The sequence below is a fragment of the Hylobates moloch genome, unplaced genomic scaffold (assembly GCF_009828535.3).
Source record: "Hylobates moloch isolate HMO894 unplaced genomic scaffold, HMol_V3 SCAFFOLD_18, whole genome shotgun sequence".
Taxonomy (NCBI): domain Eukaryota; kingdom Metazoa; phylum Chordata; class Mammalia; order Primates; family Hylobatidae; genus Hylobates; species Hylobates moloch.
Window position 1 is genome coordinate 13,132,887 of NW_026652293.1, and position 27,197 is coordinate 13,160,083.

Sequence of the window (27,197 nt, forward strand, 5' to 3'; positions counted from 1 at the left end):
TGCGCTCCGCTCCGCTGCGCTCCGCTCCGCACCACCAGTCCCCGGCCGCAGTCCTGACGCGCAGGTCAGGGCTTGTCGGGCGGAAGCTGGCCTGGAGCCTGGAAGGGGGAGCCGGCCCCGAGCGGGAGCGGGAGCGGACGCGGCCTCAGGCCTGCGTGGGTGAGCGTGCCCCGGAAGCTCGGGCCCCTGGCCGCCCTGGTGCCCCTCCTCCGGGACCTGGGGTGCTAGGCTGCGGCGGCAGAATGGGTGCCCCTGCGCGGACCCCCTCCCATCCTTACAGTTCCCCGTGTCCCAGGCCTTTACCCGGAAGCGGAGCCCCGCCCGTCTCCTAGCAGCTCCGTGACGTGAAGCGCCTCTGGGTGCGGTGCCCCCCGGGCGTGCGTGGGAGGCAACGCCCGAGGGGAGGGCCCGCCAGTGCGCGAGGGTGAGGGGGGCGTTGGCGAGAATTAGAGGCCGCGCCGCAGCCCGCCCGCCTGCCCAGCAGGAGCACGTTCCCTTTCGCCATTGGAGGACTTTGAGTTCCAAGCTTTTTCCTGCTCACGTAGAGCCGTGTCTGCCCCGCCCGCCACCCCCTGTACATTTTCGGAGATTTAGGATAGTAATTCTAGACCCTCGGTTGCATTTCTGTTGGAATTTTTCTGGAAGTTGGAATCTGTCAGTTTAAACAAAGAATTTTTTTAAGAAAAATATTTATTAGTATATTTGATAGTCCCCAGATGAGGTTAAAAGGCTTATTCCCAATAACTCTAATTTTGCAAAAACATGTTTTTGGTGTAAAAAGGTATAGATATGGGTTGATGAAAAGAATCAAACTGTGAAAAATGTTTCAAGAGATTTACTTTGAGCCAGATACAAGTGACCGTGGCCAGTGACAGTCTTCAGGAGGTCCTGAGAACATGTGCCCAAGGAAGTTGGGGTACAGCTTGGTTTTATCTATTTTAGGAAGGCGTGAGACATCAATCAAATACATTTAAGAAATACATTGGTTTGGTTTAGAAAGGCGGGACAACTCAAAGCCGGGGGCTTCCAGGCTATCGGTAAATGTAAACCTTATCTGGTTGAGGGTTGAGGTTATCTAAAGACCTGGGATCCATAAAAAGGAATGTTCAGGCTAGAGATAAAGGATTGTGGAGACCAAGTTTTATTGTGCAGAGGAAGCTCTTGGATAGACTTTAGAGAGAGCAGGTTGTAAATTGTTTTATATTGGACTTAAAAGGGTGCCTGGCTCTTAGTTGATTATCTCCTGAATCTGGGAAGGAAGGAAGGAAAACAGAGAAGGGAATTCTCACCAAATGCAGATTTTTCCTGCAAGAGACTTTGCAGGGGAGTTTTAAGGTACGGCAAGGAAATATATTTTGGGGTAAAACATTTTTATTTTCTTCCTTGTTATGCCAGAGTCAGATTGGAAAGTAAGTCATGATATACAGGGTTAAATAAAACCCATCTGATGAGAATTTATGGTTTGTAGGGCATGACTCTCCAGACCCCTCAGAAAGGAATTTGGGTAAGGTAAAAAATTAGAGCTTAGTCCTCATATGGTTGAGAGCTTGTGCTCTGGATCCAGAGTGCTAGGGTTGTAACACTTAAGAATTGTGTGAGCTTGAACAAACCACTTAATTTCTTTCTTTTTTTTTTTTTTTTTTCTTGAGACGGAGTCTTGCTCTGTCGCCCAGGCTGGAGTGCAGTGGCGCCATCTCGGCTCACTGCAAGCTCCACCTCCCGGGTTCACGCCATTCTCCTGTCTCAGCCACCCGAGTAGCTGGGACTACAGGTGCTCGCCACCACACCCGGCTAATTTTTTTTTTTTTTTGTATTTTTAGTAGAGACGGGGTTTCACCGCGTTAGCCAGGTCAGGATGGTCTCGATCTCCTGACCTCGTGATCCGCCCACCTCAGCCTCCCAAAGTGCTAGGATTACAGGCGTGAGCCACCGCGCCCAACCCAAACCACTTAATTTCTAAGTGGCTCAGTTTCTTTTGAGTGTATATAATGTGTTTTATATACACACACGTTTTTTCATTATGCTATGTTATGTATATTACTGTATTATTTTTTCATTATGCTATACTATGTATATTAGTCTTGTGTATATTAGTCTATGTAATATACATACTATAGCATAATGAAAAAATATCTGTACATATATATTAGGTAATGCTAACTGCTTTACATGATTGTGAAGATTAGGTGAAGCATTGTGCTTAGCATATAATAAACACTAAGCGTTACTTATGAAAATAGCATTTTCTCTATGATTTGTGGCTTTGATTTTAAAGATTCTAATTGTGAAGTATTTCTCCTGTTTTCTTTTTTGATGCTATAAAAGAAGGATTTACCCCAGAATTTCTATAATATCTGATACTTTAAAGTGCAAATAATCAGTAAATGGAAATAGACCATGTGTACAAGGCTATGTTGAGCAGTGTACCCTGTTACAACACTGCTGTGTGTGAGGAAGAGGACTCCATCTCTTCATCAGTGGAAGCTGGCGAATGGAAGAAAAGCTTGATATAAAGAGTGTCATGATGTCCTCCTCACTATTCCTTTCAGGCATAACCCCAGGACACTCACTGTGTTGCTCAGGTTGGAGTGCAATGGTGAGGTCTTAGGCTCACCGCAACCTCCGCCTCCTGGGTTCAAGAGATTCTTCTGCCTCAGCCTCCCGAGTAGCTGGGAATACAGGCACGCGCCACCATGCCCAGCTAATTTTTGTATTATTAGTATAGACGGGGTTTCACCATATTGGCCAGGCTGGTCTCAAACTCCTGACCTCGTGATCTGCCCGCCTCAGCCTCCCAAAGTGCTGGGATTACAGGCGTGAGCCACCACACCTGGCCTTATTTTAAATTTTTTTGAGACAGAATCTCACTGTCACCCAGGCTGGAGGGCAGTGGCACGATCTCGGCTCACTGTAATCTCTGCCTGCCGGGTTCAAGCGATTCTCCTGCCTCAGCCTCCCGACTAGGTGGGATTATAGGCACATGCCACCATGCCCAGTTAATTTTTATATTTTTTGGAGAGATGGGGTTTCAGCATGTTGGCCAGGCTGGTCTCAAACTCCTGACCTCAAGTGATCTGCCTGCCTCAGCCTCCCAAAGTGCTGGGATTACAGGGGTGAGCCACTGCGCCTAGTCATTAATCATTTGGTACTTTATGTGTGAACTTTATTAATGGTACAATAAATCTCATTATATAATTTCCTTAACAGAATATTGAAGGATGTTTGTTCCAAGATCTCTAAAAATCAAGAGGAATGCTAATGATGATGGCAAAAGTTGTGTGGCTAAGATAATTAAACCAGACCCAGAAGACCTTCAGTTGGACAAAAGCAGAGATGTTCCCGTTGATGCTGTAGTTACAGAAGCAGCCACAACAGACAGACACATCAGCGAATCATGCCCTTTCCCCAGCCCAGGTGGCCAGTTGGCAGAGGTTCATTCAGTAAGTCCCGAGCAGGGTGCGAAGGACAACTATCCTTCTGAAGAACCTGTTAAGTCATTTTCCAAAACACAGCGCTGGGCAGAACCGGGGGAACCCGTCTGTGTTGTCTGTGGTCGTTATGGAGAGTATATCTGTGATAAGACAGATGAAGATGTGTGTAGTTTGGAGTGTAAAGCGAAACATCTTCTGCAAGTTAAGGAAAAGGAAGAGAAATCAAAACTCAGCAATCCACAGAAGGCTGATTCTGAGCCAGAGTCTCCACTGAATGCTTCCTATGTCTACAAAGAGCACCCCTTTATTTTGAACCTTCAGGAAGACCAGATTGAAAATCTTAAACAGCAGCTGGGAATTTTAGTTCAAGGGCAAGAAGTCACTAGGCCCATTATTGACTTTGAACATTGTAGTCTCCCTGAGGTCTTAAATCACAACTTGAAGAAATCAGGCTATGAGGTGCCAACCCCCATTCAAATGCAGATGATTCCTGTGGGACTTCTGGGAAGAGACATTCTGGCCAGTGCAGATACTGGCTCAGGAAAGACAGCTGCCTTTCTTCTTCCTGTTATCATGCGAGCTTTATTCGAGGTAAATTTTAATAATAGAGTTCACATGTATTATTCTTGGAAACAAGTGAGGTATTTACCAAGTTTCATTCTTAACTATATTAAAATTGCAGACTAAAACTAAATATTTGGAATTTTAGTCACTAGTGCCTGTAGTGATTTTGCTTCTGATAGTAGTTTGTATGAAAACATAATTTCAGGGCATTTTTCTTCTATTATATTGAACCAGAGATCTCTTTATTGAGGATCAAAAAACTTGCTTCCTTACAAAACATTTTCTTTTTAACAGTTTTGCTATTAACAGAATGAGCTTTGGATTTGAGGGGGAAAAGATCCAGCTGACCAGATGAGCTACAGTTTGTGTGTCAGTTTTGTCTCCTTGGATTTTGTGTTTTGAAGAAAATGATTTATACTGAAGTTGGAACACATCATAGAGTTTCAAAATATACTTTTTTTTTTCTTTTTGAGACCGAGTTCCGCTTTTGTTGCCCAGGCTGGAGTGCAATGGCACAATCTCGGCTCACTGCAACCTCCGCCTCCCAGGTTCAAGTGATCCGCCTCCCAGGTTCAGGTTCAAGTGATTCTCCTGCCTCAGCCTCCTGAGTAGCTGGGATTATTGGCATACGCCACCATGCTCAGCTAATTTTGTATTTTTAGTAGAGACAGTGTTTCTCCTTGTTGATAAGGCTGGTCTTGAACTCTTGACCTTAGGTGATCCAACCGCCTCAGCCTCACAAAGTGCTGGGATTGCAGGCATGAGCCACTGCACCTAGCCTCAAAATATACTCTTAAATGTGATCTATGGTTCATCTTAAAATAATCACTACCGTACCTTACTTGTTAGTTTATAGTGTATAGAGCACTTTCACATATAATTAGTTTAACAAACATTTTGAGTAATCACTATTTCCCAAGTACTGATGAACTTGTGAAGTATGAAGTATGGCAGGAAGGGAATTGAGTAAAAAATGTGGGCAAGGTGGGGCACAGTGGCTCACGCCTGTAATCCCAGCACTTTGGGAGGGCGAGGTGGGCAGATCACCTGAGCTCTAGAGTTCAAGACCAGCCTGGTCAACACGGAGAAACCCCATCTCTACTAACAATACAAAATTAGCCGGGCATGATGGCGCATGCCTGTAATCCCAGCTACTCGGGAGGCTGAGGCAGGAGAATTGATCGAACCTGGGAGGCAGAGATTGCAGTGAGCCAAGATTGTGCCATTGCATTCCAGCCTGGACAAGAGTGAAATTCCGTTTAAAAAAAAAAAAAAAAAAAATGTGGGCAAAGAGAGGAAAGATAAAGGAGAAAAAACTGGAAAACTAAAGAGTAGTAGAAGATAGTGTGAGAAAAAAAGTGCTAGATTGTTTAAAATATAGGTCACACATGCTGGAAGACCAAAATAGAGCCATAAAGCCCGAAATAGGATGTGGGTATATATGTAAGGTATATGGACAAAGAAAGAAGTGAATCCACAAGACAGCTAAGAGGGAAAGACCAAGGGTAGCATGCCAGCTTTGACCAGATCTGCATGGTGACTATTGGGTTCTCTCTTCAGAGGAAGATGACTGTAGATTACAGGGTTCAATGAACTAGGAGCAAACCTTAAGTTTTCTCACCTTGGTTACTGTGGACACCTCTCCCCAGCCCCATTTTGATATTTCATTGTATTCTGTGTTATGTAAGAAATGGGTTTAATTTATGATGGTTTTGGAGGAGAAAAGTCTGCAGTAAGCAGAAGGCATTAGGACTCATACCCGGTTGGGAACACTTTAAAGGGGCCATGTTCCTGGAATCCTTGTGAAGATTTAGTTCCTATCAGCAGGAATTAATTGCTGGTGTTTTTAAACTTGTTTTTCACATCTTTGCAGAGCAAAACTCCATCTGCGCTCATTCTTACACCAACCAGAGAGTTAGCCATTCAGATAGAGAGACAAGCTAAAGAATTGATGAGTGGCCTGCCACGCATGAAAACTGTGCTTCTCGTAGGGGGCTTACCCTTACCCCCACAGCTTTATCGTCTGCAACAACATGTTAAGGTAAGCACTGATTTGATACAATGTGTTTGAAAAGTTTTTTATTTCTGTAAGCAATACAGGAACTAGTGTTTTTTTTCCCCCTTGAAGAACTTTTAAAAGTATGATTTTAGAGAGCCTTTAAATTCTTACCAAGTAAGCCTTAGGTTTTTTTTTTTAGTTTGTTTTATATAGGAAGGGAAAGAAGCACAATTTATTGAGTGCCCGTTATATGCCAAAGGCTGTTGAATGTTCTCACATGCATTATCTCATTTAAGCATCACATTTACTTCTGAAGGTGGGTTGGCATAATCCCTAGTCGATGTTTTATAGTTGAGAAGTTGAATCTCAGAAAGGTGGGGTTTATCTGAGGATCTATAGCTAATAAATAGTAGTTGTCAAAATTGATCCTTAATTTACCTGTCTTTCCTCCTTCCTTAGCCATGCTGTTATGCATAGTCTGTATTTTCTGGTGTGTAAAAGTATGTAAAAGCAATGTGATCTGATTCTAGCTTTGAAACTTGGTAGCTGTATGGCCACAGATAAGTTACTTCACTTCCGTGGGCTTCAGTTTTCTTGAGTTTGAATGGGTGGCTGAAGATACCTGCCTTTAAAATAAAAATGTTTAATGGAAGGTTTGGCACAGATGCTGACCAATGAAAGTAGACTGCAGCTTTGGTGCAGGAGCTGGGTCCTCAGGGCCCCTTGGTGTTCTGGGCATTAGCTGTTTAGTTAACTGGGGTGGTAGGGAGGCCCTGGTGACCCAGGGGAGGAGCTGGGTTGGCAGGGAGTTGGGGAAGGGCACTCAGGGGGCTGGGGCAGCAGTACCAGCTGGGATGAAGCTCCTGCAGTATTCGACAACTTCTATGGGTGAATATCAGCCTTTCATGTTGGAATCTTTTGAAGGTCAAATCAGATTTATCTGACAGATTTAAAGCCGTAAAATATTGTTTTAAGAAATTACAGGTTGATAATTAATGGGATATTGGATCAGTGATTTTTTAAGGTGGACCTCCAGTATATAAAACAGATAAAGGTGATATTAATGCCAAGTTATAAGTTCAGCAATATATATTTATAAAGTAAACAATACAAGTATTTTTGATGGGCATCAAATTTGAAGTTGGGTTAATGGAGTTTAACTGCAGTCTCATATCAACCTCTGCATTAAATTTATTTTCATTGCAAAGAATGGATAACATTATAATTCAAATGGATAAGTAGCTGCAAACTTCTAACAGCTTTTAAACTAAGCTTGCACTCCAGTTCTTAAAAAAATATATGTTAATGTATTGGTGTTAGTCTCCAGTTGCCCAGGCTGGAGTGCAGTGGCGCAACCTCTGCTCACTGAACCTCCATCTCCCAGGTTCAAGCGATTCTCCTGCCTCAGCCTCCAGAGTAGCTGGGACTACAGGCGCCCACCACCATGCCCAGCTAAGTTTTTGTATTTTTAGTAGAGATGGGGTTTCACCATGTTGGCCAGGCTGGTCTCGAACTCCTGAGCTCAGGTGATCCACCTGCCTCGGCCTCCTAAAGCACACATTTTTTAAAAAAACAATCTCAGACTTAAAGAAAGGTGGCAAGTACAGTAAATGGAACTTTGTTTTCCTCCCAAACCTCTTGGAAGTAACTTGCTGACTTGATGCCCTATCACCCCCATATACTTTACATATGATTGCTACAAACAAGGACATTATCTTACATAACCGTAATACAATTACAGAATCAGGAAATTAACATTGTGTATTAGTCCATGCTTGCACTGCTATCAAGAAATACCTGAGACTAATTTATAAAGAGAAGAACTTTAATTGGCTCATGGTTCTGCAGGCTGTACAGGAAGCATAGTGGCTTCTGCCTCTGAGGAGGCCTCAGGAAGCTTCCAATTGTGGCAGAAGGCAGAGGGGGTGCAAGGAGCTTCACGTGGCCAGAGCAGGAGGAAGAAAGAGGGTGGGGAGGTGCTACACACTCTTAAACAACTAGATCTCACAAGAACTATCATGATGACAGCACCAAGGGGAAGGGTGTTAAACCATGAGAAATAGCCTCCATGATCCAATCACCTCCCTCCAGATCCCATCTCCAATGTTGGGGATTACAGTTCGACATGCAATTTGGGTGGGGACACAGATCCAAACAGTATCACGTTGATACAGTAGATTACATCAGGAATTAATATTGGCATCATCTACTCCTCAGTCCCCATTCACATTTTTATAATTGTTCCATCACTTTGTATGCACAAGAATCCAGTTCAGAATCACATGTTGCATTTAGTGGTCATGTCTTTGTCATCTCCTTCAATTTGAAACAGCTCTTCCATCTTTCCTTTTTTCCTCATAATCTTGGCCCTTTTAAGGTTTACAAGCCACTTACTTTGAAGAACATCCCTCAGTTGATTAGATTCAAGTTACATGTCTTTGACAGGAATATCACAGAAGAGATGCTTTGTTTTTTTCATTGCATCCTTTTAGGTTGCACACAGTGTCAGTACGTCCTTTTCCTGGTGATAGGATCTGTAAAGTAATTGTCAAGTTTATTTTTTTCCCCTTTGAGTTTAGTAAATATTTTGGGGAGAGTACTTTGAGGTGTACTTTGAAATGTAAATTTCTCATTCTTCACCACACTTTGAATTTATTTATATATTTATTTATATCTGTATGGACTCACAGCTTCCTGTTATTCAAAGGTTTACAATCTGTTATCATTATTCGTTTTGATACTCCAGTTGATCTCTATCTGGCCAGTGGAAGCACCTTCAAGTTGGTTTCTATGTCCTTTGTTCAGATCTCCATCATTCTTTGAGTCTTCCTTACTTTCTATCTAAAGAAGATGTTCCATACTTACATTTTTCTTTCTCTGCCCCAGCCCTGGAATCATGCCTTCTCCAAGGAGCCCTGGTTTCTTTTCCTAGAGGATAGTGTTTAAAAAGAAAGATCTGGGCTATGTGTGTTGATCGCTATTGGACTATCACTGCTTCTAGGACCTCCCAGTGGACAGAGCTAGGGAATACAGTGGTCCCTTGGCCTCTGCCGGGTATTGGTTCCAGGATCCGCTGCGTATGTACCAAAATCTTTGCAGACTTGAATCCTGCAGTTGGCCCTGCTGAACTCAAGTATTGTTGGTCTGTGTTTGGTTGAAATTGATATGTTTCAGTGGACTCACACAGTTGAAATCCATGTTGTTCAAGGGTCAGCTATATATCTAAGTGTGTGTTTTTCTGTATCTATATTTATTAGAAACCGTGAGACTATGAGTTCATGTTGATACTTCCAATTCCAATTCAATGCAACAGGATTCATTCATTTTTGTAACTGACAGAAACCTGCCACTCCTTTTCCTTTATGTATTTATTTATTTATTTGACCAATCTTCCTCTATGTAGCCCACCTCCCACCATCAGCACCGCCCCGCCCACAGCGATGCCTTCCTCACCAGACTCCACCCTGCACTCTCGTCAGCCCCTCAGGCTGCAGCACCCCATGCAGGGCCGCCTTTCTGTGGAGGCTCCTGCTTGCCCACCTGTCACTCCCACCCCTCTCACCAGCCTGAGCTCTCTCCCAGGTGCCCTCTGAGAAAAAATAACCAAAACCTCTGTTCAGCAAAGTTGCCCTCCAAGAGCAAGGGCAACATAAAAAGCTTTTCAAATAAACAAAACTGAGAAAGTTACTACCAATACACCATGTAAGAGAACTTTAAAACTAAGGTAGTCTACAGATAAAGAAGATTGTGCCAGAAAGGAGGGTTTGGGGTGGAAGAAATAATGGTGGCCAAGGAAAATAGTAAGCATGTGGGTAAATCTCAGGAAACATTGAATGAAACAGTAATCATAATGAACAACCTGTGGGTTTCAAAATAAAATAGAAGTTAAATACTGGCCAACAGTAGCTTAGAAGAACAGGGGAGATGTGATTGGTATTAAAGCATTTTTCCTTATTGTTTAAAAAAAGGTAAAAATAAGCTGAATGCAGTAGCTTACACTTGTAATCCCAGCACTTTGGGAGGCCAAGGTGAGAGGATTACTTGAGCCCAGGAGTTTGAGACCAGCCTGGGTAACATAGAGACCTTGTCTCTACAAAAAAACAAAAAATTATCCAGGTGTGGTGGCATGCCTGTAGTCCTAGTTACTTGGAAGGCTGAGGCAGGAAGACCCCTGGGGCTGGGGAAGTTGAGGCTACAGTGAGCCAGGCACTCCCTGCTGGGTGACAGGGCGAGATTATGTATATATATAAAAAAGCCCCCATTGTTAGCCACTAACATATTATAAAACTGTTAAGAGCCTTAAGCAACCTTAGAAATCACTTTGCCCAACCTCTTAATTTAAAAATGAAATAAAAAGCCCAAAGATGTTACGGAATTTTCACTTGTTTACAGAACCATAGCAATCAAACTGCCTACCAGGCCCTTCCTGGTGCCTGCCTCAGCCTGCCCCATTCTCCCTGACCCTTACCATTTGGAAACTTCACTGGCCTCCCAGCCTCAGGAATGTCATAGATACTTTTCTCCCATACTTGCTCACGCCCACTAATCCTTTAGGTTTGACCTGTGTGTTGGGTAGGACTGGATAAGCCCCTCCAATTATGGTGTAGTATATTTATCTCATGAGTACTTTTTTGTTTTATCTGTTTCTTCCTTTGTATTACAAGTTTCATGAGAGCAGAGACTATGTCTGGCTTATTCATCACTGAATTCTGGGTGCTTAACACAGTGTCTGGTACATATTAGTTGCTCAATCAATGTGGAATGAATGAATGAAAATGGCTATTACTGATTTTTTTTAATTTGCTTTTTCTCTTTTATTCAGGTTATCATAGCAACCCCTGGGCGACTTCTGGATATAATAAAGCAGAGCTCTGTAGAACTCTGTGGTGTAAAGATTGTGGTAGTAGATGAAGTAAGTAGTGATATTTAAAAAACAGTTACATGATTTTACACAATTTATGGAAAGTATAGTTATATAATTTCATTGTACATTCAGGACATTTTCTCTCTCTCAAAAAAAACCTCAGGGACTTTTAAAACATTGCAGCAGGTTCCTGTGTAGCACTGAAGCTAACATAATGTGTACTACACTAAAATTAAACCAGAGCTGTCTTTTGCTAATTGACAGAAAACACAAATTCAATACGTACTCTATTCTCAATGGTAAGTTGTTTTTTTTTTTTTTAAGCATTTGCTGCTTACTATCATTTGTTTGCAAAAATAGTCAGTGTGAAGTAACGAGACAGGGTCTTGCTCTGTTGCTTAGGTCACCCAAGCTGGAGTGCAGTGACGGAAACACAGCTCACTGCAGCCTCAACCTCCCACACTCAAGTGATCCACCCACCTCAGCCTCCTGAGTAGCTGGGACTATAGGCACACACATCTCCATGCCTGGCTAATTTGGTTTTTGTAGAGATGGATCTCACTATATTGCCCAGGCTGATTAGTCTTGAACTCCTGGGCTCAAGGGATCCTCCTGCCTTGGTCTCCCAAAGTACTGGGATTATAGGCATGAGCCACCATGCCCAGCGGATGGCCTTTAAATGTTTTTTTTTCTGTGTGGACATAGGCATCTGTGGTCCTGATTTTCTATGTTACATATACTATAGGGGCATTTTTATACTTTTGGCCTGCTTAATAAGATGAAGTAAAAGTGTTGTTTCTTGGTGATATTCTGCCATGGGAACATAGTACCATGTGCCAGCCCACCCTGGGCATGTGCCATTTCTGCCTGCGGGGCACATGCATCTTCCCACATGTCTCACCAGCAGTGACAGAGCAGAGGCCTGGCGTTACCCAGCAGTGATCACAAATGCGGGGTGCTGGGTGCTGACCAGTGATAGTGCCTTAGCTTGCCTTCCATGGGCCCCAGTAAGTAGCAGTAGGATAGAACACGTAGCCAGTACCCACAAGACCAAGATTTGAACCTTTACTCCACCTCCCATGAGATCTTAGGCAAGCTGGTTAATCTTCTAGAGCTATGGCAAGGATGAAGAATGATGGTGAAAATGTCTTTTTTTTTTTTTTTTTTTGAGACAGTGTTTAGCTCCTGTTGCCTAGGCTGGAGTGCAATGGTGCGATCTTGGCTCACTGCAACCTCTACCTCCTGGGTTCAAGTGATTCTCCTGCCTCAGCCTCCTGAGTAGCTGGGATTACAGGCACCTGTCACCATGCCCAGCTAATTTTTTTTTTTTTTTTTTTGAGACGGAGTCTCACTCTGTTGTCCAGGCTGGAGTGCAGTGGCATGATCTTGGCTCACTGCAAGCTCCACCTCCCAGGTTCGAGCCATTCTCCTGCCTCAGCCTCCCGAGTAGCTGGGACTACAGGTGCCCGCCTCCATGACTGGCTAATTTTTTTGTATTTTTAGTAGAGACGGGGTTTCACCGTGTTAGCCAGGATGGTCTCGATCTCCTGACCTTGTGATCTGCCTGTCTCAGCCTCCCGAAGTGCTGGGATTACAGGTGTGAGCCACTGCACCCGCCCAAAAATGTCTTATAGACTGAAAGAGTCCTGCTACTGCTAAGTCAGCATTTTTCTGGTGTGGCCATTTGGTAGAACTGACTTATTGCTAAATCTGATTATCATTAGACATACTGTCACCCTGAACATGACTGGGCTTCCCTTTGTTGATAAGCCCCATGTTCTTAAGTTCTCCCTATCTTATGAGCTAGAGAAGTAATTTTTTTCTTTTTTTAGACAGTTTCCCTCTGTCACCCAGGCTGGAGTACAATGGCACGATGTTGGCTCACTGCCACCTCCACCATCTGGGCTCAAGTGATTCTTGTGCCTCAGCCTCCCAAGTAGCTGGGATTACAGGCGTGTGCCACCACGCCTGGCTAATTTTTGTATTTTTAGTTGACACAGAGTTTCACCATGTTGGCCAGGCTGGTCTCAAACTCCTGGCCTCAAGTGATCTGCTCACCTTAGCCTCCCAAAGTGGTGGGATTACAGGTATGAGCCACCGCATCTGGCTTGAGAAGTAATTCTTATATGGATTTTAAGGTTAGTTTCCATTCATCCTCATTTCTCTGTTTGTTTTTTAAATTTGTTTAGAGACGGGGTCTTGTTCTGTTGCCCAGGCTGGTCTTGAATTCCTGGGCTCAAGTGATCCTCCTGCCTTGGCCTCCCAAAGTGTTGGGATTACAGGCGTGAGCCACTGCGCCTGGCCTCATCCTCACTTCTCTTTACAGCATTTTCATTTTCTTCCACTAACAAGGCTTCATGAGACACTTTCGTGCTGTGCTCACCATTATGGTACAAGGGAAGTATTCATTCAGCAAACATTTATCAAGTGCCTGTATGTGCAGCCTGTGTCCCAGCTCCTTGGCATTTAGGAATATGGTTTCTGGGTGATCTAGAGGGGAAATGAGCTGGTAAACAACATAATCAGTTATACACTGAAACTGCAGTCAGTACAGAAGTATTATTTAGGTACAAATTGACCAATTCTGGATAAGTTTGGATGGCATCACAGAGAAGTTTTGAATAGCATTCAAGCCTACAAGGTGCTGAAATCTTGTTAGAGAGAAAAGATACATATACTGAAGTAAAGGCAAGAACATTATCATGTGTACGGAGATACAAAAGTACTAACATGATGTAGGCCAGGGGTTGGCAAACACTTTCTGTAAAGGACCAGATGGTAAATATCTTAGGCTTTGGGGGCTAATGTAGATGGTATGAAAATGAATGGGTGTGACGGGGTTCCCATAAAACATTATTTACAAAAACAGGTAAAGGTCTAAATTTGTCCCCAGAGCTGTAGTTTGCCAATGGCTGATAGAAGATACTAGTGAAAAAATTGAACTGTATGGCCAGGCACGTTGGCTCACGCCTGTAATCCCAGCACTTTAGGAGGCCAAGGCGGGTGGATCACCCTGAGGTCAGGAGTGCAAGACCAGCCTGACCAACATGGAGAAACTCCATCTTTACTAAAAATACAAAATTAGCCAGGCGTGGTGGCGCATGCCTGTAATCCCAGCTACTCAGGAGGCTGAGGCAAGAGAATCGCTTGAACCTGGCAGGTGGAGGTTGCGGTGAGCCAAGATTGTGCCATTGCACTCCAGCCTGGGCAACAAGAGTGAAACTCCGTCTCAAAAATAAAAAAATAAATAAATAAAAAATTGGACTGTATATGATATGCTAATTGTTCAGGAGAAATAAGGTCAGAAGGAGAAATGAGAGAGTAAATGTATTAGCACTGCAAAAAATGGCTTCTCAGAGGTAACGGGATTTGACCTGGGCTTCAAAAGATGGAAAAAGATTTAGAAAACTAGAGGATGTATCAACTATTCAAAGTGAAGGCACTGACATAAGCAGAGTCAGAAAGTCCAAGTGCATGTGTGCAGGGGGCAGAGAAGAGACCACCAGCTTGAAGAATTCTTCCTGAGAAATAATAGGAGGTAAAATTGGGTTGTTAGGGTGGGGCCAAATTATAGAGGGCCTGGAGAGGAAGGCAGAGGAATTTGGATTTGATGTGGGAGACAGTGAGGCTTTCTAAATTATTGAGTAGTGGTTTAAGAGGTTACCCTGCTGCGTGGTACAGGAGAAATGAAAGAATCTAAGAGCAGCCAGCAATCCAGACAGTGGTAAGGGGTCACAGGGTGGAGGCAGTAGGAGTCATAGGCCAAATCTGAGAGTCGCAGTGGAGGAGTCACTTGTGAGTCTTCTGATTCCTGAGGATGAGAGAGGAAGAAGAAGGCAATAGAGGTGACTCCATCAATTATAGTTGTGCCTTTAATTTTAAAAAGGACAAATGAGCAAATCTGGGTCTTGGTAGTAATGTTTGAGTTTGGCTTTAGACATGGTGAATTTCCTGCAAATGATGAACTAAGGGGTAGTATTCTGAAGATCTAAAATAGGCATTGGGGAGTCCCTGTGAGCCTTTTCTGGCTGAGGTTGCCAATAAAATTTAAAAAAATAAAATAGGCATCGGAATCCATGAAACGTATGGTTTCTCTAAGGGAGGCAAGTTAGAAATGAGCAGAAACAGAGGCAGGGGCTGGGGCTAAGGGCCTGGCTTGTGGAGTTTGAAGATGAGTCAGTAAAAAAGCTGCTTGAGACACCAGAGAGGAACTGAGAATGAATAATACCCTTGAAGAAGAGAGAACCATTGTTTCAAGAGGAGGATGAAGATGCAAGAATAGTCAGAGGTGAAAACTCAGATAATTCCTTTGAAATGATCTGTTTTGCGACCCTCCGACCCTCTGTGTCTTCTGTCATACCTGTCCTTTGGCCTGGAATTCTCTCCCATCCTTTTTACCTGCTCCTCCTTCTTTATCTGTTAGTCACTTTGAAATCCCTCACTCCCCCTGTCAGATTTTAGGCCTTTGTTTCTCTCTGCTCTGTTGAACTGTGCATAGATTTTTTAAATTTTTTCTTAGCACAGTGTTTGCCCAAGTTTCCTTAATAATAGGAGTCACCTGGTTTGCTCAGTGAACATCGCACAAGACCAGACCTCTCACTTGGATATTCTGATTCAGTAGGTGTGAGTTGGAGCCAGGAATCTCTAAAAACTCATTCCAGGTGATCCTTTTGTTTTTTTTCCCCCCGTCAGGCAGTTCTTCCCCACCCCCCCCCCCCCCCCCCCCCCCCCAGGTGATTCTTCCCCCCCGCCCCCATGCTGGAGTGACTGCAACCCCCTGGTTCATCTTATTCTGCCTCACCTCCGATACTGGACTACAGGCCCACCACCACACCTGGCTAATTTTTTTCAGCCTCCCAAAGTGCTGGGATTACAGGCTTGAGCCACCACGCCCGGCCCTTCAGGTAATTCTTATCTTCAGAGAGGTTTGGGTCACACTGACTAGTAAGTTGCCTGACATATAGGTAGGTGCTTATTCAGTGCTTAGAATTAGTGTTCATTTATTTACAAAATATATCATTAGGGCTTTTCATGTGCTCACACTTGTTGGTTTTGAGAATACAGTGGAAGATGAGACACACGAGCTGTCTCGTGGAGCTGTGATAAATGTACACAAGGCGATATGGCAGTGGCAACAGGGGGAGGGGGGTTACCTTGGATTGGTAGCCAGGGAGAGCTCTCTGAGAAGATGACATTTATGCTAAGATATGAATGAGAAGGAGCCGGTCATGCAGAGATCCATCTGGAGGGAAGACTTTCAGCCAGGTGCCAACAGGGGAGCAAGCGTGAGGTATTTGGGAACAGAAGGAAGGCTGGTGTGGCAGAGTCATGGGCAGTGAGGGGAGAGTGCTAGGAGATGAAGTCAGAGAAGTGGACAAAGATGAGAACTCGTAAGCCTTTTTGGTCATGGTTAGAAGTTGGATTTTATTCTAAGTGTGATGGGAAACCATTGGAGGGTTTAAGCAGAGGAGGATGAAGATCTGATTTATATTTTAGAAGAATTTATCTGGTTGCTTGAGAATTGGTTATGGGATGGGGGTGACAGGATTGCGAGCAGTCTTGCAAGTATGAGCTGGGAGAAGCGACCAGCTCTGAGGTGTGCTAGTGGGTTGACAGGATGATTAATGGAGTCAGTGTCAGGTGGTAAAGAGAAGAGATGAAATAAGAGTTTCTGATGGCGCTGTTTCCTGGGATGTGTTCTGGGATAGGAGTGGGTTTGGCAGAAAGGAAATAGAAACTTCTGTTTTGAATGTGTTGAATTTGAGTGGCCTGTTGGAACCAAGTGGAGATGTTAAGCTGGCAGATAGTTTCTACCACTTGAGTTCGGGGAAGCAGTTGTGGCCTGAGATATGATTTTGAGAGTCTTTGATGCATGCATGGTATTCAGAGCTGTGGAATTTGTTGATCTTTTCTGAGGAGAGAGCACAGATGAGGAAAGAAGAAGCCTGTGACCCAGCCCATGGGGCTCCCCAATGTATAGAGATTGAGAGAAGAGAAAGGAGGCTCAGAGTAGCTAGTGAGGGAGGAGAAAAATAAGGAGATGTCTGGGTGCAGGGGCCCATGCCTGTAATCCCAGCACTTTGGGAGGTCAAGGCAAGAGGATTGCTTGAGGCCAGTAGTTCAAGACCAGCCTGGGCAACATGGGGAAACCCAGTCTCTGCAAAAAAAAAAATACCAAAAATTAGCTGGGCATGGTGGCACGTGCCTGTGGTCACACCTGTGGTCCCAGCTACTCAGGAGGCTGAGGCAGGAGGATCGCTTGAGCCCAGGAGGCAGAAGTTGCAGTGAGCCATGATTGCACCACTGTACTCCAGCCTGGCGACAGAGCAAGACCCTGTCTCAAAAAAAAAAAAAAAAAAAAAAATGCTTTTTATGGCCCACTCTGCATTTTGAATAACATCTGTTGAATAATTTGTGAACATTAAAGACATGTTAGAAAATGGGGGTGGAGCCTGGACAACATAGCAAAACCCTATCTCTACTAAAAATACAAAATTAAATGGGTGTGGTGGCATGTGCCTGTAGTCCCAGCTATTTGGAAAGCTGAGGTGGGAGGCTGGCTTGAGCCCAGGAGGTTGCACAGTAAGCCAAGATGGCACCACTGCACTCCAACCTGGGTGACAATTTTTTTTTTCCACTAATAATATTAAAATGAATATTCAAGTTTTAATATGGATGACACCACATTAGTGGGCACTTAAAAATACAGTGCTGAGCTGGGTGCCCTGGCTTGTGCCTATAGTCCCAGCTACTTAGGAGGCTGAAGCTGGAGGATCTCTTGAGCCCAAGAGTTTAAAGTTCCAGCAAGCTAGAATCATGCCACTGCACTCCAGCCTGTGCGACAGCAAGACCCTGTCTCACAACAAACACCCACAATGCCTTAATAGTTTAAAAGAATTATCCTGAATCAGGGCCCAGAAGGGGGAAAAAAAGAAATCCCTCATTGTTCCCAAATTATAGACACCTGGATTGTATTTGCAACTGAAGATAGCCTTAATTTTTTTTTTTTAAGGGCAGCACTAACTTTAAAAAAATGTTCTTATTTGCCTGGAAATTCATGGTTGTAACAAACCAACAGTATAGAAAACTAGAAGTGAAAGCCCCTGTCTTAGTCCACTCCTGGTGCTATAACAAAATACCTTAGACTGGGTAATTTATAAACAGCAGAAACTTTTTCTCACAGTTCTTGAAGCTGGGAAGTCCAGGATCAAAGCTCTAGCCTTGATTCAGTGTCTGGCGAGGGCCTGCTCTCTACTTCAAAGATGGCACCAGCACCCTCTTGCCGCATCCTCACACAGAGCTCCATCCAGCCTCTTTTAGGAGGGCACCAATTCCATTCATAAGGGTGGAGCCTTCATAACTTAATCACCCCCTAAAGGCTTTCCCTCTTATTACCAGTAAATTGTGGGTTAGATTTCAACATATGAATTTAGGGGGGGTCACCACAGTTCAGACCATAGCAGCCCCTAACATTAATTTTTATTTGAAATCATATTTTATTATAAATATAATCTGTGTTCATGGTTAAAAAAAAAAACTTTGGGGCTGGGCGCAGTGGCGCACGCCTGTAATCCCAGCACTTTGGGAGGCCGAGGCTGGCGGATCACAAGATCAGGAGATCTAGACCATGCTGGCTAACACGGTGAAACCCCGTCTCTACTAAAAACACAAAAAAATTAGCCAGGCATGGTGGTGGGCGCCTGTAATCCCAGCTAAGGCAGGAGAATGGCGTGAACCCAGGAGGCAGAGCTTGCAGTGAGCCGAGATCGCGCCACTGCACTCCAGCCTGGGAGACAAAGTGAGACTCCGTCTCAAAAAAAAAAAAAAAAAAAAAAAAAAACTTTGCGAAAAACTAAAAGTAGAATTGCCTCCCTTAAAGCCCTCCAGCCTTCTCCCTGGTGTTAGCAATTTAGCAGTTTCTTGAGTGTATATACACATAATATTTTTGTAGCATAAATAGGTATTTTGTTACACATAATATTCTGTAATTTGCTTTTTTTAACCTAGCAATCATTCATTATTTAATAAAGGGCTTTCTGATCATTTTTCTTGACAGCATAGTGTCATATGGATCTACCATAATTTAGCAAATCCCCTACTGATGAATATTTAGAATGCATATAGCTTTTTGCTACTATTAATAATGCCAATAATAATCTTTGTATATCATTGTAAACATTTAGTTGCACAGTTTATAATTTTGCATAAACATATTTTTCCAGTTCTCTTGACATTGTGGTATAGTTTTCTTTTTTTTTTTTTTTTTTGAGACAGAGTCTCGCTCTGTCGCCCAGGCTGGAGTGCAGTGGCGCAATCTCGGCTCACTGCAAGCTCCGCATCCCGGGTTCACGCCATTCTCCTGCCTCAGCCTCTCCGAGCAGCTGGGACTACAGGCACCCGCCACCACGCCCGGCTAATTTTTTGTATTTTTAGTAGAGACGGGGTTTCACTGTGGTCTCGATCTCCTGACCTCGTGATCCGCCCGCCTCGGCCTCCCAAAGTGCTGGGATTACAAGCGTGAGCCACCGCGCCCGGCTGTGGTATAGTTTTCTATTTAAGAATTTTTAATTTTTATATTGTTAATTATATTAGTCTTTTCTGGGGGTGGTTCTGGGTTTTAATGTCAAACAAGACTAACTTTAATACAATTTTATTTTAGGCTGATACCATGTTAAAGATGGGCTTTCAACAACAAGTGCTTGACATTTTGGAAAACATTCCTAATGATTGTCAGACCATTTTGGTTTCAGCCACAATTCCAACTAGCATAGAACAACTAGCAAGCCAGCTTCTGCATAATCCTGTGAGAATTATCACTGGAGAAAAGAACCTACCTTGTGCCAATGTACGTCAGATTATTCTGTGGGTAGAAGACCCAGCCAAAAAGAAAAAATTATTTGAAATTTTAAATGTGAGTAGTAAAGCAGTTAACCATGTTTTATGGATTGTGTTTGCATTTTTCACAGCTCTTAAGAGAATGATTTTTAGATTCAACTTTCGGGGAATTGGATATAGGTATTTACTAATAAATTGCTTTACCTACCCTAGAATTCTGTGAGAATCAAATAAATACCTATTTGGGAAAACATGTTGGATAGATACAGGGTTGGGTTTTCTTTTCCTTATCATAGAAATAAGTTTAAATATCACGATTATTCCTAAGGAATATGTTCTCCTTTGAAAATATTTTAGAAGGGCTGGGCGCGGTGGCTCACGCCTGTAATCCCAGCACTTTGGGAGGTGAGGCGGGCAGATCACGAGGTCAGGAGATCGAGACCATCCTGGCTAACATGGTGAAACCCCGTCTCTACTAAAAATACAAAAAAAAAAATTAGCCAGGCGTGGTGGCACATGCCTGTAGTCCCAGCCACTCGGGAGGCTGAGGCAGGAGAATGATGTGAACCTGGGAGGCAGAGCTTGCAGTGAGCCGAGATTGCGCCACTGCACTCCAGCCTGGGTGACAGAGCGAGACTCCATCTCAAAAAAAAAAAAAAAAAAAAAAAGTATTAAGTTAAATATGGTTGGTATTGACTTGTTAGCAGCATGTAGAACTACATTAATCGCACTTAAAATGTTTGAATTACTTTTGCAGTATTAAGTGATGGAAAATTAAGAGGGGCAAAAGACTGGCTTCTGTTTGTGCATATTTTAAATAAAACGCTTATTTTAACAATATGCCTTTTTGTTCCTTTTGTGTTTTGTTTTGTTTTTTTTGAGACAGAGTCTTGCTCTGTTGCCCAGGCTGCAGTGCTGTGGCATGGTCTCAGCTCACTGCAACCTCCACCTCTCAGGTTCAAGCGATTCTCCTGCCTCAGCCTCCCGAGTAGCTGGAGTTACAGGTGCCTGCCACCATGCGTGGCTAATTTTTTGTATTTTTAGTAGAGATGGGGTTTCACTGTGTTGGTCAGGCTGGTCTCAAACTCCTGACCTTGTGATTTGCCCACCTCGGCCTCCCAAAGTGCTGAGATTACAGGTGTGAGCCACTGCGCCCAGCCTCCTTCTTAACAATATTTATAAACCTATTGATAACTAGCTTGTGATAATCTTTCAGAAAAACTTCCCATTGTAAATTATTTTATATGAATAATTTTTTATTATGTTTTTAATTTTTCAGGATAAGAAACTCTTTAAGCCTCCAGTGTTAGTATTTGTGGACTGCAAACTAGGAGCAGATCTTTTGAGTGAAGCCGTTCAGAAAATCACAGGGCTGAAAAGCATATCTATACATTCAGAGAAGTCGCAAATAGAAAGGAAAAACATATTGAAGGTTTGACACCCAACATTCTATGTTCTGTTTTCTATAAATCTGTTCTGCCTCATTTTCAAGAGATACCATATTACAGCTGGTTTTTATAACAGACCCTCTTTTAATGACTACAAGACCATCAAACAAGCGGTTACCATGAAGTTAATCTTCTCTTGCTCAGGCTTTTTGTTTGGGGAGCAATAAGCCTGTTCTGTAGGGAATGTATACTAAATAGATTACTAATTCAGAACTTAACATTTCTGAAATCAGGTCAGTTTGGACTAGAGCAGGGCAGTAATTCACCTTTGGAAAAGGTTTGCCTGAATAAATTAATAAAATAAATTCCATGGAGATTGGGGAGAATTTTAGCTGCATACGTTTTTAAGGTTTACTATGACCTTTACTTATTGAAAAGATATTGCAACAAAAATATTGAAGTAAGCACTGAAAAAAGAAAAGCTATCAGAATTACACAAGACCACACAAAATAAATTCTGAATAATAAATTTTGTTGCTTTTTTGGAAAGGGATTACTCGAAGGAGACTATGAAGTTGTAGTGAGCACAGGAGTCTTGGGACGAGGCCTAGACTTGATCAGTGTCAGGCTGGTTGTCAATTTTGATATGCCTTCAAGTATGGACGAGTATGTCCATCAGGTAAGGAGCTTTATATGTTACCACTATTTTGTTCACGAGTTTTATTGGGAAAGGTGTTGTCAATGTGATATCAAGTTTAAGAAAGCAGTATCGGCCAGGACAGTGGCCCACCTGTAATTCCAGCACTTTGGAAGGCCATCGCGGGCGGATCACTCGAAACGGATGGATCACATGAAGTCAGGGGTTCACAGACCAGCCTGGCCAACATGGCAAAAACCCATCTCTACTAAAAATACAAAAAAAAATTTAGCCGGATGTGGTGGCAGGCGCCTGTAATCCCAACTACTCAGGAGGCTGAGGCAGGAAAATCGCTTGAACTCGGCAGGAGGAGGTTGCAGTGAGCCGTGATCATGCCACTGCACTCTAGCCTGGGTGACAGGCTCCAAAAAAAAACAATGTATAAAAAATGTATTTTGCTTTTAAATTTTTTTTTTTTTCCATTTCCTTTACCAAATGGGCATTGTTACTTGGACATCCTGCTTCAAGATCCTTGCCCTCACAATAATAGATTAACCCACCACACACCTGGTAATTTTTATTTATAAAGGTTTTGCTTGTTAGTTACTTGGTCTCAAATCCTGACTTCAATGCTTGGCTCCAAAGTTGGAATTACAGGCCACCACCCTGGCCTGTTTTAAAATATATATATATAAATAAATGTATAAAAACTAAATTTTGTTTTTAAAAGTATGCCTAAAGTGCCTTAAAAAAAAAACAAACTAGAAGTAACCAAAAATGTTAATTAAAAATTTTTTAAGTAGTAAATTTTTGGTTTATTTTTGCTTCTTTTTCTTATTTTCTTCAGTGAGCATATAATCAGTGAGATTTTATAATCAAAAAGTTTTGTTTAAAAAGATCGTTTTAAGTTGATATGTCTGGCCAAAATAAAATTGATCCTTTAAAGTATTTTTTTAAGGAATCTTCATCTCCTCTTCATATCCTTATTTGTTCTAGTCTTTCACTTTTGAAAGTTTTCTTTCTTTTCTTTGCTGCCAAAGGTAACAATAGCTTCTCTCTCTAGCAGAAATAGAGCCTTCTCTTAGCGCCGCATTATCTCACTGACTGCTACCTGTCTTCCCTCTCGGGCTTCACTTACAAACTCTTCAAGTAAAGCTTGTCTGTAGTGTTCTTAACATCACCTCTGAATGCCACATTTACTAGCATCACCCACTGAAACGCTGTTAGTGCCTTCAGTGCATTGTCGCCTTTATTTTTACTTAATACAGCACTACTTCTCTATTTTGGTACCACCACATTTACCTGCACATCAGGGAATTAAGTATTCCATGGGGGTTGATTGTTTTACTTAGCGTAATGTTTTTAAGGTTCATCCATATCATAGTATGTATCGGTACTTCATTTTTTTAAATTGCCAAAAAAATTTATCGTGTAGATATACCACCTTTGTTTGTTAGTTGCTAGACATTTAGGTTGTTTCTACATTTTGGCTGCTATGAATAAGGCTGCTGTGAACATTCATGTACAAGTTTTTGTGTGGACATATTTTCATTTCTATTGGACATATGCCTACGAATAGAATTACTGAGTCATATAGTAACTCTGTGTTTAGCATTTTGAGGAACTGCCAGATTGTTTTCCAACATGGCTTCACCATTTTACATTCTCACCTGCAGCTTATGAAGGTTCCAATTTCCCCACATCCTCATCAACACTTATCTTTTTTATTATAACTATGCTAGTGGGTATGAAGTTAAACCTCCTTATATTTTGACTTGCATTTCTTTAATGACTAATGATGTTGAACATTATTTCATGTACTTACTGATCATTTTTGTAACTTCTTTGGAGAAATGTCTATTCAAATTTTTTGTCCATTTTTAAATTGGGTTTTTATTTTTGAGTTGTGAAAATTCTTTGTATACTCTAGAAGACTTGCCAAAAACATGATTTGCAAGTGTTTTTTTGTTCGTTTGTTTTTAAGAGATGGGGTCTCCTTCTATTGCCCAGGCTGGAGTACAGTGGCACAGTCATAGCTCACTGTAACTGTGAATGCATGGACTCAGGCGATTCTTCCATCTCAGCCTCCTGAGTAGCTGGGACTACAAGTACACGCCATCACACCTGGCTAATTTTTCTATTTTTCATAGAGATGGGGTATTGCTATGTTGCCCTGGCTGGTCTTGAACCCTGGCCTCAAGTGATCCTCCTGCCTCAGCCTCTCAGATTGCTGGGATTATAGGCATGAAGCACCATGCCCAGCCTGAAGCTACTTTGTAATCTTTTCTTTGTCTTTTTGAATTTTTTTATTTCTACTTGTTTTTCTGTGGACTTTTATAGAGAAATAACTACTTTTTATATTTTTATTTTTATTGGAACAATTCAGTAATTTAATTAAGTCAGGTATAAATAAAAGCTGTCACTGAAAAACAATATTTGCTTGCCTCTCTTCTCCTCTGTCTCTTTCCCTAGAGGCTTCCCCTCTTAACTTTTTTTTTTTTTTTTTTTGAGACGGAGTCTCGCTCTGTCACCCAGGCTGGAGTGCAGTGGCGCGATCTCGGCTCACTGCAAACTCCACCTCCCGGGTTCACGCCATTCTCCTGCCTCAGCCTCTCCGAGTAGCTGGGACTACAGGCGCCCGCCACCACGCCCGGCTAATTTTTTTGTATTTTTAGTAGAGACGGGGTTTCACCGTGGTCTCGATCTCCTGACCTCATGATCCGCCCGCCTCGGCCTCCCAAAGTGCTGGGATTACAAGCGTGAGCCACCGCGCCCGGCCCCTCTTAACTTTTTTAGAAGTTTCTTTTACAGTGTTAAAAATGCCCTCTGTATTAGCAGAAACTGTCTACTCATTTAAATATTTCTGAATATAGACTTTAAGTTTTACATTTCAGTTAAGGAGCAGAAATTGACCATGATTGTGTGTTTTCCCCCTCTTTTGAAGAGTTAGTGTATTTTCATTATCTATTTGGAGATAAGTAGATTTTGTGCCTTATTGATACTCCACAAATTTGTGTCTATTTAATTCTCTCAAAATGAGAAATAACTAGCCGGGCCTGTAATCCCAGCACTTTGGGAGGCTGAGGCAGGTAGATCACAAGGTCAGGAGTTTAAGACCAGCCTGGCCAAGATGGTGAAACCCCATCTCTACTAAAAATACAAAAAATTAGCCAGATATGGTAGCGGGTGCCTGTAATCCCAGCTATGCGGGAGACTGAGGCAGAGAATTGCTTGAACCCTGGAGGCGGAGGTTGCAGTGAGCCGACATTGCACCATTGCACTCCAGCCTGGGTGACAGAGTGAGACTCCACCTCAAAAAAAAAAAAAAAAAAAAGAGAAATAACTTTATGCAAAGATGATTTAGTATAAATCTCACATTTCAAGGCCTCTTAAGTAGCCTTGGAAGTAAACAGTCCTCTTGCTCTTAATGCATGGGCTTTCAGAATTTTTTGACCTTAACCCACCCACAATAAGAAACATCTTTATGTCATTACCCCCAACACCACCCATACAGGTATAACTAAAACACAAGTTTCACAAATGATACTTACTTTTATTTTATGTGATCACTCTCTTATTTTCTGTTTGGTCTGTTCCGTTAAAAATATGCTGGTGTAGGCCTAGTAAGTTAATTTCACAGATATATTGAGATGCATAATTCAAAAAATGCTGTCTGGATGAAGGTTAATCTTATCTTCGTAAAGCTACTTTTTTTTTTTTTTTTTTTTTTGAGATGGAGTCTTGTTCTGTCACCCAGGCTGGAGTGCAGTGGCACGATCTCAGCTTATTGCAAGCTCCACCTCCTGGGTTCAAGCGATTCTTTTGCCTCAGCCTCCCAAGTAGCTAGGATTTACAGGTGTGTGCCACCATGCCTGGCTAATTTTTGTGTTTTTAGTAGAGACAGGATTTTGCCACATTGGCCAGGCTGGTCTCAAACTCCTGACCTCAGGTGATCCACCTGCCTCAGCTCCCAGAGTGCTGGGATTACAGATGTGAGCCACTGCACCCGGCCAGTAATGCTACTTTAAGTAATAGTATTCATTTTCTTTCAAAAGACACTAAGATTTTACATGGACATCTTGAAAATGTTCTTTGCATTTTATTTCAGATTGGAAGAGTAGGAAGATTAGGTCAAAATGGAACAGCGATTACTTTCATCAATAATAATTCAAAAAGACTCTTCTGGGATATTGCAAAACGAGTAAAGCCCACAGGATCCATTCTTCCCCCTCAGTTATTAAATTCCCCATACCTTCATGACCAGAAGAGGAAGGAGCAACAGAAAGATAAACAGACACAGAATGATCTGGTTACAGGAGCTAATCTTATGGATATTATCAGAAAACATGATAAAAGTAATTCTCAGAAATGATTTTCTCTGCCACTTGAATAATTTTTTTTATTGTACATAGTCAGCAAAAAATTGTTATTTTATGGTTTGCATAAATGGAAATGTACATGAATTTTAAAAATATTTAAGATATTTTTAATTTAATAAAATTTATATAACTATATTGTATTTATTTCCCTTAATTTAACATCAGAAAATGAATTACTAAATAAAATACAGTTTTTTCTCTTCTGGACGAAGTTTCTTTTTTCTTTTTAAAATAAATAGTCCTCAGAGCTACTGTCAGAACCAGAAACCTCCACAAAGACTCTGACTCGGATCAGTGATTGTTTTACTTGGTTCCCCCACAGTTCCACAAGCACATTGGCACTTGAATTGAATAAATGAGAATTAGGAAAAATGTAAATGACAGAAACTGGAAGAAATTTTCAGAACCACTTTTGAAAGATAAATATGAAATGACTACTTTCATTCTCAGTTGTTTTACCTTCCGCTTGGTTAATACTTTTTTAAAAATAAGATGGGCTACTTATCAAAATAATGTCATTGTGTTATTGAATGAATGTTGCCCTGCTAATTCAATTAATAGGTTTTTTGTTTGTTTTTGTTTTTGTTTTGAGACGGAGTCTTGCTCTGTCGCCCAGGCTGGAGTGCAGTGGCGCGATCTCAGCTCACTGCAAGCTCCATCTCCCGGGTTCACGCCATTCTCCTGCCTCAGCCTCCCAAGTAGCTGGGACTACAGGCACCCGCCACCTTGCCCAGCTAATTTTTTGTATTTTTAGTAGACAGGGTTTCACCCTGTTAGCCAGGACGGTCTTGATCTCCTGACCTCGTGATCCACCCACCTCAGCCTCCCAAAGTGTTGGGATTACAGGTGTGAGCCACTGCGCCCGGCCTCAATTAATAGTTTTAAATGAAGGAAAGATAAGTGCCTGCCAGTGCTTGACTTCGATACATCTATACTTTCATTATTTAAAAACCTTTAGCATCAAATTAGTTGGGAAATTTAGATAGATAGTATGTAGACACTTAACCAAGCTTTGTAGACTCGGCATCCTTTCCACGTGTGGGCAAGATTTTGCTAACTAAGGAGTCCCTGTATAGGTAATTTCTTAGTGTTGTCTCCAC

The 27,197-nt window shown here is 42.2% G+C and overlaps 1 protein-coding gene across 3 annotated transcripts; it reads left to right on the forward strand.

Annotated features, from left to right (window-relative positions):
- DDX59 (DEAD-box helicase 59) lies at positions 1-26,304 on the forward strand. Of its 3 annotated transcripts, none has more exons than XM_032136933.2 (8): positions 1-159; positions 3,208-4,022; positions 5,869-6,036; positions 10,817-10,906; positions 19,518-19,769; positions 20,973-21,125; positions 21,632-21,760; positions 25,827-26,304. In XM_032136933.2, exons 2-8 carry the CDS (start codon positions 3,219-3,221, stop codon positions 26,088-26,090), a joined length of 1,860 nt encoding a protein of 619 aa, XP_031992824.1. In that variant the 5' UTR covers positions 1-159; positions 3,208-3,218; the 3' UTR covers positions 26,091-26,304. The 3 variants fall into 3 exon arrangements, with proteins under 3 accessions (XP_031992824.1, XP_058286718.1, XP_058286719.1); XM_058430735.1 differs by lacking the exon at positions 1-159 and adding an exon at positions 1,198-1,335 and having other exon boundaries at positions 25,827-26,233; XM_058430736.1 differs by lacking the exon at positions 1-159 and adding an exon at positions 3,019-3,113.
- Positions 26,305-27,197: the final 893 nt, after the last annotated feature.

Excerpts from the sequence above, each read along its gene's own strand:
- DDX59 (XM_032136933.2), top strand. The coding sequence starts at position 3,219 with ATGTTTGTTCCAAGATCTCTAAAAATCAAGAGGAATGCTAATGATGAT. Across the intron at positions 4,023-5,868 it reads TCATGCGAGCTTTATTCGAG|AGCAAAACTCCATCTGCGCT; the intron begins GTAAATTTTAAT and ends ACATCTTTGCAG. Across the intron at positions 19,770-20,972 it reads AATTATTTGAAATTTTAAAT|GATAAGAAACTCTTTAAGCC; the intron begins GTGAGTAGTAAA and ends TTAATTTTTCAG.